The sequence below is a fragment of the Lampetra planeri genome, chromosome 10, assembly GCF_965212315.1.
Source record: "Lampetra planeri chromosome 10, kcLamPlan1.2.h2, whole genome shotgun sequence".
Classification (NCBI taxonomy): Eukaryota; Metazoa; Chordata; class Hyperoartia; order Petromyzontiformes; family Petromyzontidae; genus Lampetra; species Lampetra planeri.
The window spans coordinates 9,015,354-9,032,248 of record NC_136116.1 but is presented as its reverse complement, the minus strand read 5'-3'; the positions used below and the strand labels follow the sequence as shown (position 1 = coordinate 9,032,248).

At 45.4% G+C, this 16,895-nt stretch overlaps 1 protein-coding gene across 1 annotated transcript; it reads right to left on the bottom strand.

Annotated features, from left to right (window-relative positions):
• Positions 1-1,561: 1,561 nt before the first annotated feature.
• On the bottom strand, positions 1,562-8,905 carry LOC144721138 (uncharacterized). Its single transcript, XM_078598534.1, has 5 exons — positions 8,893-8,905; positions 8,041-8,324; positions 5,645-5,764; positions 4,816-4,965; positions 1,562-2,642 (listed from the first exon to the last, which is right to left on the bottom strand). The coding sequence occupies exons 1-5, from the start codon at positions 8,903-8,905 to the stop codon at positions 2,469-2,471; spliced, it is 741 nt and encodes a 246-aa protein (XP_078454660.1). The 3' UTR covers positions 1,562-2,468.
• Positions 8,906-16,895: the final 7,990 nt, after the last annotated feature.

Genomic DNA, 16,895 nt, shown 5'->3' with positions numbered 1-16,895 from the left:
ATTCCAGGCAAGGTAGGTAGCATCTCGCCACCGTGGCGTTCGCCCAAGGGTGGAAGAACATCGACACGACGTTGCAAGAGACACACCGCTACTTGCTATGAACACGTCTTTCCACAAACGCCTCAAGCACCGTGCAATGAAACAGGCTACCCTCACTCGGATGCACTCCATCATAACAGTTCCTGACGGGGTAGTTTGTATGCATGCTTAGTGTTCGCATGCTCATCTTTAGCCACAAATTATGTGCCCGGCTCTGGGGAAAATACCGTGTCGGGGCACTGAGGCAATTGCTGAGATGGGTTAGAATCCGGGTTTCAGACCCCTGTGATGAAACAGGGTGCTCAAGTGTAGCGAGTTAATAATCTCAGCCTGAAAACCAATGACTGCACAAAGCCCCCATTGCATTCTATTTGATTCTGCACTTCATTTGGCTAAATTCCAGTCACGTGATTCATTTCACACTCTCGATGGCAGAGCGGTTGGGAAAATCCTGCCCCCTCTTGTGTAGAATAGAGGCCTCATTGAAAGGATTTCAGGGGTGGTTTAGGGATATCTACTTCCACGGGCAGTTCTCCAACACCAACGGTCGCACTGCTATGCGAGAGACCCATCAAATTAACATTGCTTTGCATATTCCAGCCCCGAGAAATGCAATATTTGAATTTTTTCATGAACATGCAATGAACACTATTGTCCAGATATGTTTTCGATTTGCCTTGAAGTGTGGATAATGAAGATAATTGAAGTGACTTCAGAAGCAGTTCTGTGAAATCATCTTCGAGGCCAGGGATTGGCAACCTTTCAAAGAAGAAGGGCGATATGTTTTGTTTTGTCTCTGACAAAAATAATTTTGAGAGCCGCATCACACGGAGAGGTAATTTCTTGTGCACAAAGGGAGCAGGCATACAGCAGATGACAAACACATTCGGACTTAAATAAACACAAACATGCGATGCAATCAACTGCTTCTATTTAAGTCATTTTCCCCTTAGTTTTTTTTTTGTTTAACAATGCAGTTGGACTGTACATTTTGTTGTCCCCAAGACGGTCACATTGCATCTTATGGGGAAAATAGTGTCCGATTTACGACGAGGTTTCAGCAACGCATTGGGTCGTAACAGCGGGGGACGCTGAGTTACTACATTTTTGGAGTGTAAAGAACGGAATTCGGTGGGGTTTTGTTTTCTTTCTTTAAACGGCTGCCCGCGAGGGGGCAGCCAAAGAGCCACACGCGGCTTCCGTGTCGCACGTTGCCCACCGCTGTTCTCTGCCAATCTCTTGACAAAGGAGCGCTCAGAATGAAAACGTCTTCAGCTCATGCCACGATGCTCATGGGACACGAGGAGCGACGTGTCCCATGGACGAGGTTGCGGATGGAATTGCAGCCAAAGGGGACAACTGTCTGTGTAATGGGAGTGATTAAATCAGCACACACGTGTGTCGGCGTTGGAATTTAGCATCGCAGGACGGTGCGGGATGGTGATGGCATGTCGAGCAGTGGCCGAGACAAGAGCTGATGGTCGATCATGTTGACGATGAGTAAAAATACAATAACACAAAGTGTGAGTTGTCTTTTTATTATGATAAAAATGTAAACGAATTCTCATTCAATAAACAGCATATTAAATAAATAACGTTGTCAGCGGTGCTTTTAAATATGTATAAATAAATATATGTTCACGTAAACTTTGGAATTCACCAATTTAACAAAGTGCAAACCACCTTACAACCGCCTATTTTGTAAACCTAAGTGTCGGAGTGTGATCTTCTGGGTTGCATCGCACATTACTTTCTATAAAACATGTGCAAAGGGCTATAAAGTGTGACCATCAAAACTTGCGAAGCAGTATTGGGTCATTGATAACTTGCGGTGTTGTGACACATACACACACACACCGTCCTTGATATCAGTAATTCCACAAGACAACAACATAATAATTATCCAGTGGCGAATGAAAATCGTTTCACATCAATCACTCCAAAATAACAAATTTATAATTAATCGTGTGCTGTATGAGATCAGGGTCATTATCTGGTCTCGTTTAACATACATGTACTGCACGTATGTTTGTTGAACTTCTTTCACACCGTACGTAACCAACCGTGCTAATCCGAGGTGCGGGGAAATGACAACAGACTGAACACAAAAAACTGTTCTAAATAAATTAGTTTTCAATCTAGATTTAAACGTGCATAGCTCCAGTGGCTTCCTAATATCGAAAGCGAGAGCAACCCCAGCACGTGTGAGCGCGTGCAACACAGTGACCACCTTTGCTCAATGGCTATCAATAAGCCCCTGCAAGGATGACTGGAGATCGCCTGATGGTTTAGGTTCCTTGATGAGATTTGCAAGGTGTTGTGGTCCATTTGTGGCAAGCATTTTGTGTGTAATTAGTGCGACCTTATACTGTTAATACATTAGAAACCAGTGGGGTGTCGATAAATGGGTCACCCTGTACATTGACATTTTAAGTCACAGTTTTCATCATCAAAAATGTTCGGACGACCACCTCGATCTGGTGGATAAAGAGGTGGAGAACTCGTGCCGTAAACACCTTTTTTGACCACGTTCCCATCAGCTCCTCCAAGTTTTCTGCAGTCACTTTGAGATCATGGATGACCTGCTGTTCCTCCAAGCCAAACTAAATGAAATGACAAAGCACAGAGCCATCCTTCATTAATATCATCATCATCATCATCATCGTGAGTCATGGTCTCTCCACTGCTAGATGAAGGCCTGCCTAGTTCATACGCTAGTACTGTCCTTCGTATGTATGTAGAACTTCTTTCGCGCCATGCGCAGCCAACCGTGCTCATCGGTACTGTGATGTACTGTGATGCCACAATCCATCTCCTTGCTGTACATGAATAGCCCTAACTGCTCCATCTCCGCAACGGACGTGCCATTAATCATATTCTGACATTCGGATGTCATCTGTAGTGCGTCGACCGTCATCCATCATCCCTTTTAGAGATGTCTCCTGTCCAAGCCCACCACTTAAGAGTCAATATGTGTCTGATTTGAAAATGTTCTTCCCTCTTAGCCATGTGTTCCTCTTTCTGTGTGTCACTGTAATTCTCAGCGTACAAGACGTGTGCTAATAATCGTCTTCGTTAACACCGAAAAGCCTCACTCAAGTTCAGTCACTCATTTTCGGAAGGGCCTTGCTTTGTTCAGTTTGACTAATTCCTGTTTAAGGGTTGTTGTATGTATGGGTGAATGCACTGGAATACCCCAAAAAACCCTTGCGTACACTAGGGTTGCACTCAACACGGAACAGCTGACATAACTCTACCAGCTGACAAGCCTACTACAGACAACGAATTGCATGATTGCATTGTGTGTGTGTGTAACGTCGTCTACGTTTATGTCTGAATTTAATAAAAGCATATGCTGCTCAACAATTGGAACAATCGGTGTTGTGTCTTCTTTCACTTCTATTATTCTACAACTTCATGGAAAGCTCTAACAAACTCAATCGTCCCCTCTTCCTCTCCAGGCTTATTTAAACTCCATTTGCCATTCCACTCCTTTTTGTCTGCTCTTCAACTCGCTCGACTGCCCCTGACAGCCCCGTGACTGTACACTGATCACACTCCCCACGTCACAGCCACGAGCTGTATGAGGTGTGGGGGCTCTGCCCATTCAATCGGTGGTGCTGTTGGTATTCACATTCAGCGTCGGTTATCTCATCCCTGCAGTTGCCTGTTGTGGTGCCACATCCTTTTATCATGTAGCCGCTCAATTCCTTGATGAGGCAATATCTTTATAAGGAGTGTGCTTCACTACATATTTACGGAACTTTTATTTTATAAAAAATTGTTTTGGAGTGGTGGTCAGCTTTGCTATGAACTCTGTGACCTGAAATTGAATTTGCTTCTGAGCCATGGCAGTGGTGAGTGATCGATCATCAAACCAGGCCTGGACCCCCCCCCCCTCCACCACCCCCCCACTGCACAATTCACCAATCCGCACTGACAAACATTGGTGAACCATGGTAAAATAGCGTTCCATTTAACATGTAGGCTTTCGCAAGCAATAGTATTCATAATAAAGGTTTTTTTTGGGGTTAGATCGCATAAATATAAATGTGTCGTTAACCCACCACCACCAGACACAGCCAATTAGTAAGGTTTGCCATGTGAACAAACCTGGCAATTAGCTATTACTTTAGCACATCTGTGTGATGGCGAGTACACCAGCAACATTTACAATAGAGTACGACGTTTTGTTGGTGATTATAACCAACTTCATCAGGCGATTTTCCTGAATTGTGAATAAGTCTTCCTGATTCAGCTCTTAAATAGAGCAAGATGATGATGTCATCACTGTGAGCTGATCAGGTGCAAAGGTCAGAGGGGCTGTGGCACGTGGTGGTGGGTTAACCGTACATTTGTATTTACACGCTTTAACCCAAAAAACCTTTATTTTGAAAACTAGCCTTCATCAGCAACGGTTTGACAAAGGGCAGCAACTTCTAAATGGTATATCGGCGCACTAGCTTCTTCAAATGAAAAGTTATAACCCCCAAGATAAAAGTTAATAGTCCATCACAGCTCATGCCATTGGTGGCACTACACCCAGTCATCACTTCCTACTCCCAGATCTCATAGATGCTGCAAATTCAATAACCTGATATTCAAAGCTTGCTCTTACAGTCTCAAAGACCGCTCTTAAAGATCACCACCAACAACAACACGTGGTTTAGGCCTTCTCTTTATTCGCTGAGCCCTGGTGCTTGCATCTGGTGACCTATCCATCTCCGTCTTCATTATGCGCAAGTATCACGTGCGGGGTAGCAGTGGTGTTCTCACCTGTGAATGAATGAGGTGCAGGAGGTGCTTCATGTCGGTGTTGACGTGCTTCAGCCTCAAATGTCTTCCTGATTTTTCGGTGATGAGCTGTAAGTACATCTCATATATCTTCAAGTTTCTCCAGATATTCTTCATGCAGAGGTCGTGGCTCTGTAAATTGAAATCGAAATGCATGATTAGTATACGATTTTAACAAACAACCGTTAAAGCATAATGCACAAATTAACTCGTGGTCGTTTAAATATAAGTAGGGTGCCCTCTGCTATTCAGCAGTGGATTGAACATGGAAAATTATGATGACCGTAATTATTTGTACATCTCATCATCATCGAGAGTCAATCCACAGCTGGATGAAGGCTTGCCCAAGCAGTCACCATTTCCCACTATCCTACGATATAATAATCCACCTGCACACGATCCAATTGTACCACTCCATCCCACCGGTGGACATCCTCTTGGATACATCATGGGACCTCCTTTGCCAGTACCAAAATATACTAATAGGGTTTTTCCCCTTATTATATCAGAGTTTTTCCACTTTTTTTAAAATCAGAATATTGTTTTTTGTTTGCATTTGACTGCAAGTATTGTGGTCAATGTAAGCATGATTCCTTGCAAAAGGTGCCAGTTTTGTTGCCAGAAAAAAGGGGAAAAACCCTATCAGTATCCTCTCGGATGTGTTCCATTCCTTGGCTGCTACTTTTGCCACCATTCCTAGCGGTGAGATTGTACTCTAAACGCTCAAGGATTCGTACTGATGCCGCCATACGGCCACAAATTAGAACAGCGGTGGTGGTAGCGGCGGCGGCAGTGTGTGTGTGGCACGTACGGTATTGAGGGCAGCCTGACTGCAGTTATTCACGTTCGTTGGCAACATCGCGGGAAACTCCTTGCCCAATAATTCCTCGCAGCCGCTCTGAGCCCCGCAAGGAGGCATCACTTCCTGCATCTGCACACGCACAAACACAGCAAGGGCACCAGATGTTAACATCAACCACGTGACGGGCAGCACGGTGATTTAGTTCAAATTATGAAAAGCTGCACTTTGTAACGTCTGGAATTTAATAAGCTGGGGTGTGTCCGTAGACTACATTACTTGAATGGATGGTTATGAAAAAAAAGTGCAGGCAAAAGTTCTGGGCGAGTGGAGGACCGAGACAATCTAAAGCAGTGTTCCTCACTAATTTTCGGTGGGGGCACTTTTTCGCCAATAAGACATCATCAGTGCGCGAGGGCTGCCACACATTTGAACCCATTGTTGGGTTTGACAGCAGCACGATGATGATGATGATGGGGGGTGTTGTCACGTGTTGTTGTTGTTGTTGTTTACTGTTGGGGGACCGCACGTCAGGGGCCGCACTAAAGGCCACCAGGGCCGCCAGTGGCCAAAGGGGCATTGCAATGACCAACGCTGCGCTAGATATGATTTGGGTCTTTCGGTAAAGTCACGTAGTTAGAGTCAAAGAAAAAAAAATCTACGTTTCGATCGCAACACAAGCAGTCGTCTGCCTGAAGACCGCTTGTGTTGCGATCGAAACGTCGTAGTATCTACGTGACTTCACCGAAAGACCCAAATAATATTAATTCCTGCAGTCACGAAAGCTTTAAGTCAAGACTGCGCTAGATGTTTTTTCCCCCCCGTGCTTATAATGCTCCCACGTCTATTGCCCTCCACCGCCACTAATCCGCAATGCCCACGGTGGTGAAGTATGGTCAACGACACCGACGAGACGAGCGACACGGTGTGCAGAGGGCCTTCATCCAGCAGTGGATTGACAAATGCGTAGTATTCTTGCTCTAAGTTACTCTACGCGTCCAAGCTGATAATTATGTCTCTCTGCCGGCCACGGCTGTGGAAACGATGCCCCCTACAGACAGCCTGGCTCATGCCGGCTTTACACCCAGAGTGTCGGTTTTAAACTGTGAACATCTAAATGGAAAAGTTTTTCTCCAAAAATCTCTGGCAAGTAATTCTAGAAATGTAATACAATACGAGATTTAAAACAAAAATTACGTCTATAAATTACGACTGCATTACAACTGCATGGTTATCGCGGAATCTCCCGACAAATAATGAGACTCCACCTATTGTACAACTTTCCTTTGAAGGGGCACCGACGCTTATAGCATTTGAGCTGCATTTACTGTGATATAAAACAGACGCCTCTGCAGTTCGTTGTGGATTTAGTGTTACTGCCTGTGATGATAACATCTCAAGAATGCTGCACTGTACGAAAGAGGGAGAGAGCAGAGACGGTGGCGTATACTGTCCAGGTAATGAAGAGATGATGATAAAACAACATACATAATACGCCATTTACTGGGATCAGAATTGTGGTAACCGCTTAGGACGTAAATGATGAAATAGTAAGCCGTACAAGAACAGGTTGGATTGCTTTTGGAATAGTGAATTGAATCATGAAAGGCTACACTCTAACGTGCTTATATAAGGCAGATCGGATGGGTGTTTATAACCTGCTATGGCATATGGATCAGAAACGTGGATATTAACGAAGGCAATTGAACTGAAACGTGAACAGAGAAGGGTGGCGAGAGAGAGAGAGATGCGTGCTTCTAATAAGTTCATCGGATTTAAGTGGGCTTGGCAGTACACGTCCCATCAAGGTGTCGATGGACGGTTTCAGCTCAAGGAGAGACGCTACGCAAGGGAATAGCTACAGCGGAAATGGAGCGATGAAAACCAGCGTGCGAGAACGTTCTCGATGGTTACATCGTGTGTGCAATGAGAGATGGGCGACGCTTGCATCTAACAGTAGCGAGATCATGTCTGATGATGATAGCCCTGAGTGTTGACAATGATGTAACTCATAGTACTGTAGAGTGATGACCGTTACGATGATCATTGTGATGCTGATAGTGAATGATAATGGGCAGGAATGGTCTTTCGTACGGCTGATATAGATGCAGAACAACAACTGCAATATCACAATCAGGTGGTCAAGCCAGATGACCGTCGTTCTTATACGTTGTGCGCTCTGTCCTGGGTGACCACAGTCGCATACTGCAGTGTGTTATTTGTTAAAGGCGGTTCAGGGTGGACCATGAAGCAACGACGATAATGATGATGATAATTCCCAGCGTATAAACACAAAGCCATACATGTGCATAACAGTATACGTGTCCTGCGACAACAACAACCAACACAACTTTTGTACAAGTACCGTACTCGTATCGATTCGCTGCGGGTGGGTTGCCACAACTCACGTAATCATTTAAGGCGGTCTGAGAGTCGGTGAGCAGCTTCTCTGCGACGTTGAGCAGCAGCGGCTGCAGCCGCGGCTCGCCTGTGCCCAAGGGAGGCGACGGAACGGCTCGTCCGTGGGTTCCCATCCTCATCGTGGACATCACCGTCATCGTGACCATCAGCGCCTGGAGCCCGCGCAGCATGCGCGAAGACGCTGCGTGCACAGCGGACGCTTGTGCTGCGGGGTGGTGGATGAAGAAGAGGTGGGAGAAGGAAGAGGCGTGAGCGAACGAGATTGGCGCCGCTCGGAAGGATTGCGAACGCGCGCGCGCGCACGGTTAATAATTCGCGTTTTGGACCCCTTTGTTGTTCATTAACGTCAGTGTGCGGAATGCAATCAATGATGGCTTCGGGTGCTTGAATTGAGACGAATGGTTACTCGCAATGTACGCACAACTATCCGTGCGCCGTGTCGCCTTCGCGCTCACATCGTGTTTTGAAATACTTTAACTTTGTTTTACGCATTAAACAGCCATAACCAGTCGATGTGAACAACGCGCTTACCGCCTACGCTACACAGCTTAATGCTAGTCTTAATTTACAATCCCTTTTTCAATCCATTACTGGATGAACGTCTCTTTGTTTTTTGTTGTTGTTTACCATACTTCACGCTGGTCAGTGCGTATTCGGTGGGGATAAAGCAACAACAAAAACAGAGCCGTGTCACAAATGGTACCGGCCACGGATGTTAGCCGTGGCCAGGAATCAAACACGGTTTTTCCGGGAACATCACTCCCGTATAGAAAAACCGCGCGTGAAATCGTCGACTCGAGACAAACCGTTCTTATTCTCGTGTACATCGTGCTGCGTACCTGTGGGAATCATTGCTGTCACAAATTCGGATACAAAGTCGCGTGCCCACGAGGAGCGAGATTGTGTCTAGAGTTGAAAGAGCCGACGGTTATTCACAATGAGCGCCATCCCCGTATTTATGTCCGGTATCTATACGGTCATCCCATTGATTCCGAAACATGGGAAAGCCCAAATTTCTAGATTGCGTCAATACATCCGGATGAATTTTTTTTTAAACCAACATTTTCGTTTCATAGAATGACGTCATCCGACCATCGCGTCCCACCGGAATGCAATACCGTGACGGCATAGGATAAGGGGGGGGGGGGATTAAACAGGCGTTAATAATTTCGGTTTCTATTTTAGGTCAAACATAATATAGGAAAATATTGGACATTTCAAACACTCGCTCTTGTTGACTTGTTTGGCGAAAACAATGACAGTGTAATTCATTTAATAGAATATACATTTAATGTAATTAAAACAATTGTAGGATATTGCTCTGAGAATTGCATTCGCGAATAAATAACTATATTTACAACATACTTATTAACAGCCCTTTGTCAATCTACTACTGGATAAACGCCTCTTACGTGCCATGTCGGTCATGTGGGTTGTTTGACCATACTGGTGGCGGTTTGAGTGTGAGTGGGGGATGTATGTCATTAAGTTAGAGTTTGAGAAGGGCTGGGTAACCCCTCCACCTGGCACTTCTTTTACCAAACGCCACGGTGAAAACACGGACATAGGCTCGTGCTGGAGGCCCCACAAAACAGGGGTTCATGACGCCTTCTGGCCAAACTCCATTTGATAGAGCCAGACTGACTTCCCCCCCTCTCCCGGGATTCCTCCAGGAACAGGAGACTACCGCAATTGGCCACGTTGCGAAGGAGGGACTGCCACTACTCTGTCGGGAGATGGATCGGTACCGCCTGGACCTCTGTGGAGTACAGGAAGCTCGGTGGACCGGTTCTGGCTCCACTCATCATGAGGGGTGGACAGCTCTCCACTCGGGGCAGGAAACTGCCAAATAAAAGGGAGTGGCACTGCTTTAATAGTGCAGTGTGGGAGTGTGGCGGTGAGGTGTTGGATGCTGTAAGTCCCAGGCTGCTGGTGACTCGCCTCCCCATAAACAAGAGGCAAGGAATGGTGGTGGTGATGGTTGCTTATGCCCTCACCGAATTTAATCATCAGTGGCTGGGTGCAGACAAAGCCGATTTGTCAGATGCCCTTTATAACTTCCTATCCCAGGTGCTAGCTAAAGTGGCCCCTCGAGATAGAGTCATCCTGTTGGGTGACATCAATAAGCAAGTGGGTCACGATGCAGACACCTGGGTCAGAGTGATTGGAAGGCATGGACCAGATCAGCTCAATAATAATGGTAGGAGGCTGCTAGACTTTGTAATTACCAACACGCTGTTCCAGCATCGGTGAATCTACGCAATATGGATGCACGGCAGGTCCTAATGTAGTGTAATAGCGCCGACTGTTGTCCAGCAATGGCAACTGCGGTGGACGAGCAGCACACGCCGGTGAGCATATAAACGAGTGTGTCGGCAAGGCGGAGGAACTGGGGCAAGGATCTTGGAAGACCCTATTTGGAAGCCCCTGGAACCCACTAGTCGGTTCAAGAAGGAAAGCACAACCAGGGTGCAGCCAGGCCGCTCCGGGTAGCATAAAAGCAGCTGAGAGCGGGAGCTCATGGCTGCCGGTTCTGGGAAGTGGACTCATCTCGTCGTCGCTGTTTGTCTTCGCCGCCTTTGTCGCTGCCGTCGGCACTAGATATTGTGTGGCCGGATAGTTGTTGGCTGTCTCGGTCGGTGCCGTCGGTGTTACATGGTCAGGGTTGTGTTAAGACTAGGATAGGCGACTAGGGAGAGCGTGAGGGCGAACCCGTGAACCTGAATGTGTTAATAAAGAAGGTGCTCCTGAAAAACCTTGTCTCCTGCTCCGCTGACACTACACAAGTGAGAACAGCTGCTAGCCCGTGTATTTGACACTGGGACCTACCATAGAGCTGATCTGCCATCTGCCCATCAGCTAGTCATCTCTAAGATGCGCCTGCCATTCTTCCACTCCGGTGATGGGTGTCTATCTAGGACCCCATTCAAACCCACAGTAGCCTGGTCTCAGCTCGCTGAGGATAGTTGCAAGCAGGAATTTTAACGTCACTTGCAACTGGGGTTGGCATTGTCACCCCCTCCTGATACTGAGGGGAAATGGGTGAGGTTCAGGACTGTGGCTCATGCAGCTGCAATGGCTGCATTGGATATGCAGTCTGGATGCACAAAAACATTATAAGTGTAATGATCGAAAATGACCCCAAACCAATGTGCAGCCTAACGGATATTCAAAGATAACCAAGGTATCCGATTGGAGGAAAGAGGCCTCAGGAGGCGTGGCTTTTGGAGTGATTGAAGGAAAAGTTTTGAATGAGAATAGGCAAGAAACAAAATGGAACCCAGAGGCGACGGTTTGGATCCGTTGGAGGGATAGGACAGGGATTGGCTAAGGGAAATACAGTGAGGGAACATTTGAGAAAGGGAACTGAGGGATATATAAGGGGAGAGCACGAGGAGTGGGGACCTTCGGAGGAAGATAAAAACTGGAAGACAAGCACGAAGCCTAGGGTCCCTGACTGTGGAAGTCTTCTTCAAATAAAAGTGGCTCTTCGTATAACTCGTCATCGAGTCGTTACAGAAGTGTACTAAAACAGCCACGTTAGAGAAGAGATCAGTCTCGTAAAGATGTGATGCCTACAAAGCAACGAAGTGATATAAAACGGCCATGGTAAACAAAACCATTTTTTTGGAGAAGATCTACAAAATTGGCGAGCTATATTACAATGTCAAATCCCATATAGACAGATGCAGTCACGAAAGCTTCAAATCAAGAATGAGTGAATATACTCTTTGGTTTTTTCGGTAAAGTCACGTATAAAGATAAAATAATAAATTAAATAATAGCGTACGACGTTTCGATTGCAACACAAGCAATCATCATCAGGTATAATGAAATAGCGACATAGAATCTATCTTTATACGTGACTTTACCGAAAAAACCAAAGAGTAATTCCTGCAGTCACGAACGCTCCAAAATTAAGAATGAGTGAATATGTTAAACAGCACACAATTTAGACAGATATCCCCCAAAGCGCCAAGTTATATAAAATGGCAAATTGCATGAAAAACTGCATTCGGTAAATGGCTAAGTTTTCTCAGTTGATCGAGATACACAACTAAGGGAACATTTCATAACAGCCGGATATAGCTGCGACTTGACACTGCAGGATGCGTGAGCTTATTTGGGAGGGTTTTTTGTTGTGTTTGTCAAAGGCGGGCATTGCCTGTGGATTTCCCCCGTCTCGTTTGGTTAAAGTTGCGTAGAATACTATGCGGGAAAGTTCTCCAAGACCATGTTTACCGTGTCACGTGGCTGCAGCCGCCTGCAATTATTGGTGGGTGACTACCAGCATTATGCAACATTTGAAACGGCAACTCGGAATTGTGATCTGAAACTATGATTTTTGTCAAATGTGAATGTGCAAAGTGTAAGTTATCCTTTCTTTGTTCAACTGTAACTAGAGGTCATCTTTTTCCCTTTATTATTCCGTTGTTTACTTCGAGTTGATGTGTCATTGAGTTTACTTTGGATAGTTGAATGTTTCTCTACCTACGTAACTTCCACAGTAAATTTCCACCATTTCCGATCCCAGCTTCGACTGGACATACGTGAGAAAAACATCAACTCATTGTGTTCTTCCAGCTTAAATAAAATTCCCATGACCGATGAGTTGACTATGTTAATATTCTCAAATGTGTAAAAAACTGCTCAAGACTTCCGGATACGTTCATTGAGATGAGATACGTGGGTGACGGTGGTGGGGGGGGGTTGTAACCTCTATCTCGGAATTGGAGAGATGAAATCAGCTTGCGTGCATGCGCTCGGTTCATGATTGCATCGCAGGAATCTGAGACTTGTTGGAGGCCTTCGTCCAGCAGTGGATTGGTCATGGCTGATGATGTAGATGGAATTAAATTGTTGCTATGAGCATACCTGTCAGCGCGTGGTGATTCATGTTAAAACCAAATTATATTTTTTTCTCAACTTATCAGCTGTACCTCTTATCCCAATTGCTCAATGACAGGCTGACACTGTCATGTGATCACTACTTCAACGATGGGTATTTATATACCGAATACTGGACGGGAAACATGTGACTATTCACGATTTTAGAAAATGACACTAACACAACTATGCTTCGTAATTATTTGTTTTAAACCTATACCCAATAGAGGAATATGATAATGTGCACATAGCCGAATGCATGCACATCTTTAACCGCAGATGGCAGTAAACCGAAGTCAGTGTCTTGAGTTCCGTTTTCGATGATGCCACTTCAAACAGTGGCTTTATTACGCAATCTTTGTCATCCTTGATCCGCAGCAGCGGCACAGCGTGAGGTGCACGGCAGGGTGACCTTAGTCACCCGAGTTTGATTCCCGGCCATGGCTACATCAGTAGCGAGTGTTATATCTGAACTGGCCTTGGGACCTCCCTTCACCAGCCGGCACGGAAATCAAACCACCGCTGTGGATGGCAAGGCGTGGGGGAGCCTTCGTCCTGGTGTGGATTGACAAATGGCTGTAATATAATAGCAGATCCTACATTCCCTCTTCGTAGAGAATGTCTTACTGACAACTATATAGTTCACAATTGTCTGTCCATCTGTCCGTCACGCTCTCTTATATCCCATCCGTGATATCCGAGGAAAAGATGAACCAAAAATGTCTCTCTTGCCAAGGACATCTCTGCAAAATTGTTGTCTTATGGAATTTCAAACATTTTGACCCTGAAAATGTGACTGAACATCCCAGAACATCCAAAATACCTCATTGGTATTTTATGTCATTGGAACGTGCCATGCAATGAGTAATGGGTACTTGAACATAGTAGGCCAGCAAATGTCAGTGTAATATGAATAACATCTATTTCAGATGTGTGTGTGTGTGGCATGTCATATGTTTAATGCCCTTGTGCAAAAGCATTTGATTGTGATAGCAGATGTGCTAAATATGTGTGAACAATTTCACTGTAAAAAAAACCTGCAGGAACAACAAAATCATGGTTCCTCAAATCGTGTTCAGCTGAGTGATGTGAACGGAATACAATATTTGAGCGATGTAAATTGTAGGGCACTCAAACTAAGTCCAAGTCGCTTGAATAATCTGAGAAGGATAAGTCGTGTTATTAACCTATTAACACGGAACATGGAAACCTTTATCAACGTGGGGGGATGTGGGGGGTGCATAATGAACAGTATCATAGGTGGCCAGCTATTCTATTTTTATGTAAGTATCTAAATGCCAATGTCGAGGTGTGCTAACTTCGAGAGTTCCGTGTAATTGTTTTTTATTCCCCCCCCATTAAAGGAGCGCAGACTACAGTGGGTTTACTTTATGGTCCATAGTTTGGGCTGCGTGGCCACAGTTTAGAATGTGTCTCGCCTTTAATTGTCAATTTACGAAGGAGATGAACACATTGGTCTGTTGATGTTCTGATGTGCTCACTCTACACCGGTGTCTTTGAGGAATGTCAAAACCAGGAGGTGGAATGTTTGGTTCTCGAATGAGGTGTTTATTCTGGACGTCCACATTGTTCCACTCTGTTTGCCAGTGCTCCTCCAGATCCGGGTGAGAGTCTCGGATAGGTGAGAGCACGAACCCAAAAGGGGGATCGAGATCTGAGTCGGCAGCGAGGAACATTGCCGAGGTCTTCGTTGATGGATAGAGTTGTGTTGGCAAGAACACGTGTAAACTCCTTTGCAGTTCCTTTGCAGTTTCCATTTCTCTACGGATATTTGATGGCAGATCGTTCGCCAGAACACGGAGCCAGGGAATTGTCGCTTTCAGTGTTTCGGGTTTTGATGCGCCCCGCGTTATTTAACTGTGTGTCTGGTCGTTTTGTATATGACCCCCTGGACCAGGTTGGATCGCAATAGTCTGCAACTGGCATATAGTCTTTCCGATACCACCTAGGGACATTTTTTATGTGTGTGGCAGATGTCAGAGTTGTACTTCCTTTATCGCAGTTTTCAGGCTTTGCCTCCAGGTTATTCAATTTGGCCTTCGGTTTATATTTCGTCACCGGGCCAGTTGGCCTTTCAAAAAGTTTAAACGTGGCCATGGTTTTGAGGTTAGGGCCAGCTCGTATCCAAGGATAATATTATTACTCTACAGAAGATTATGTGGCCTCAGAGTTTTCAAATGCCTCGCGGCTGCCCCCCTAAAATGTAAATCAATATATCAATGCCCCCCCCCCAAGAAGGTGTGCGTGTATATTGCTCCCCTTTCATTGGATGCTAGGAGAATTGTGGAAAAATCCAGCTTCTCTCCTACCTCTGCATTGACCACAAACACCCCAGAGCGCAACGAATATTGGAGATGTCGTAATAACACGCCGCTGGGGCGGGTTTCATCTCACATCCTGTGCTTCTATTGTAGCTTTGTGGACATGAGATACGGAATTTTGTGGTGGGGGAGGGGGTCCTGACACATGGAAACTCCTGAAACGACTTGGTAAAACAAAAACAAAAAAACGTTGTCCCGACTGCTTGGCATTGCGAAATCTCCCTGCAAAGTAGTTTTCGCGATGCTGCAGTGGGTAACGGGCAACACGGTGGTTGCGAGCTACTCGAGTGCGACTTCCAGAGTTGCGTGTCACGTCACGCGAGTTGTGACTCAGCAGGGGTCATGCTCGGAGAAGGATTGGTGTAAAAGTCCACTGCGCGCTCACTTAATAAAGGATACTCAACACGTTCGTGTAAAAACACTGGCGATATATTATGGAATAAAAATAATAATAATGTGCATTTGTTTGTAAGGCGCCTTTCACTAATGTATCAATGCAAGGCCGTAGCCATGGAGTCACCATTGGAGGGGACCAAATCTTCTTTTTATTTATTTTTTACAATAATGTCTAATGGTGTATTGTATTATATTGCTCTTGTGTTTTTATTACCTTTTCTTGTTTCATTGTAAGTAATGGCAGAGATTAGGGATTAATAAAGTACAACCATAACCACAATCATATTAACAGAAATCTGTTTTATAGCAATATATTGGGGGGGGCATTTTGAGTACATTTGAATATTGGGGGGGGGGGGGGGGTGTGCCCCCCCCCAATATATATAATAATTACGGCCTTGTCTCAATGTGCCTCTTGATAATACGCTTATTCGTGTGTGTGTGTCTGTCTGCTATCATGTTTTTTTACATTTTCGTTGTTGTTGTAACGTTCTTACCCGCCCCGACTGGACATCTGTGAAAAAAGTAGCCCTCTAGCTCATCAGATGCCTCCTGCAGTAACACACACATATGCTGACTCTGTCAACGCACCGCTGTGAAGTCGCGCGAGACTGGGGGTGCGGTGGACGAGAGGAGGAGGGAGGGGGGTGGTGGTGGTGACGTTCGAGATTGACGCCAGGCGAGGTCGCGATGTGTGGTTGAGAGGACAGGGGATGTGGGTTGAGACGTCATGAGACCTGCATGAGGGGGGGGGGGGTAAAGTGGAACTACTTCGTTTATGAAATCATCGGTCTCCGGACGTGTTCGCCATCCTTTTACCGCGGAAGTGCAGCGTGTTGCTGAAAGTAATGTGCAATAGCTGACGTTTCGGGTAATATACCTTATTCATAGCACGTGGCTACGAACACCGTACCACCAAATAACACGTGTTATTGTCACTCGCTTTAGAGATGTTATTATCATCGATAATACTGATCACCACCGCCATCAGCATCATCATCAATCAAGATCAGTTACACGGCATAGGATGCGTATCACAATTGCAGTCGTGGTCACTGAAAAATCTTCACCAACATCGATTAACAACAGTTCCACCGCACATGATTTTCAACATTAATCATAGCAGATTAAAGATGCTATTTGAGATTTGTTATCCACTCAATTGTTTGTCCAGAAGCAGAGTGGATCTCGTCCGTTCCTCCTTTAAAGGAGCGAAG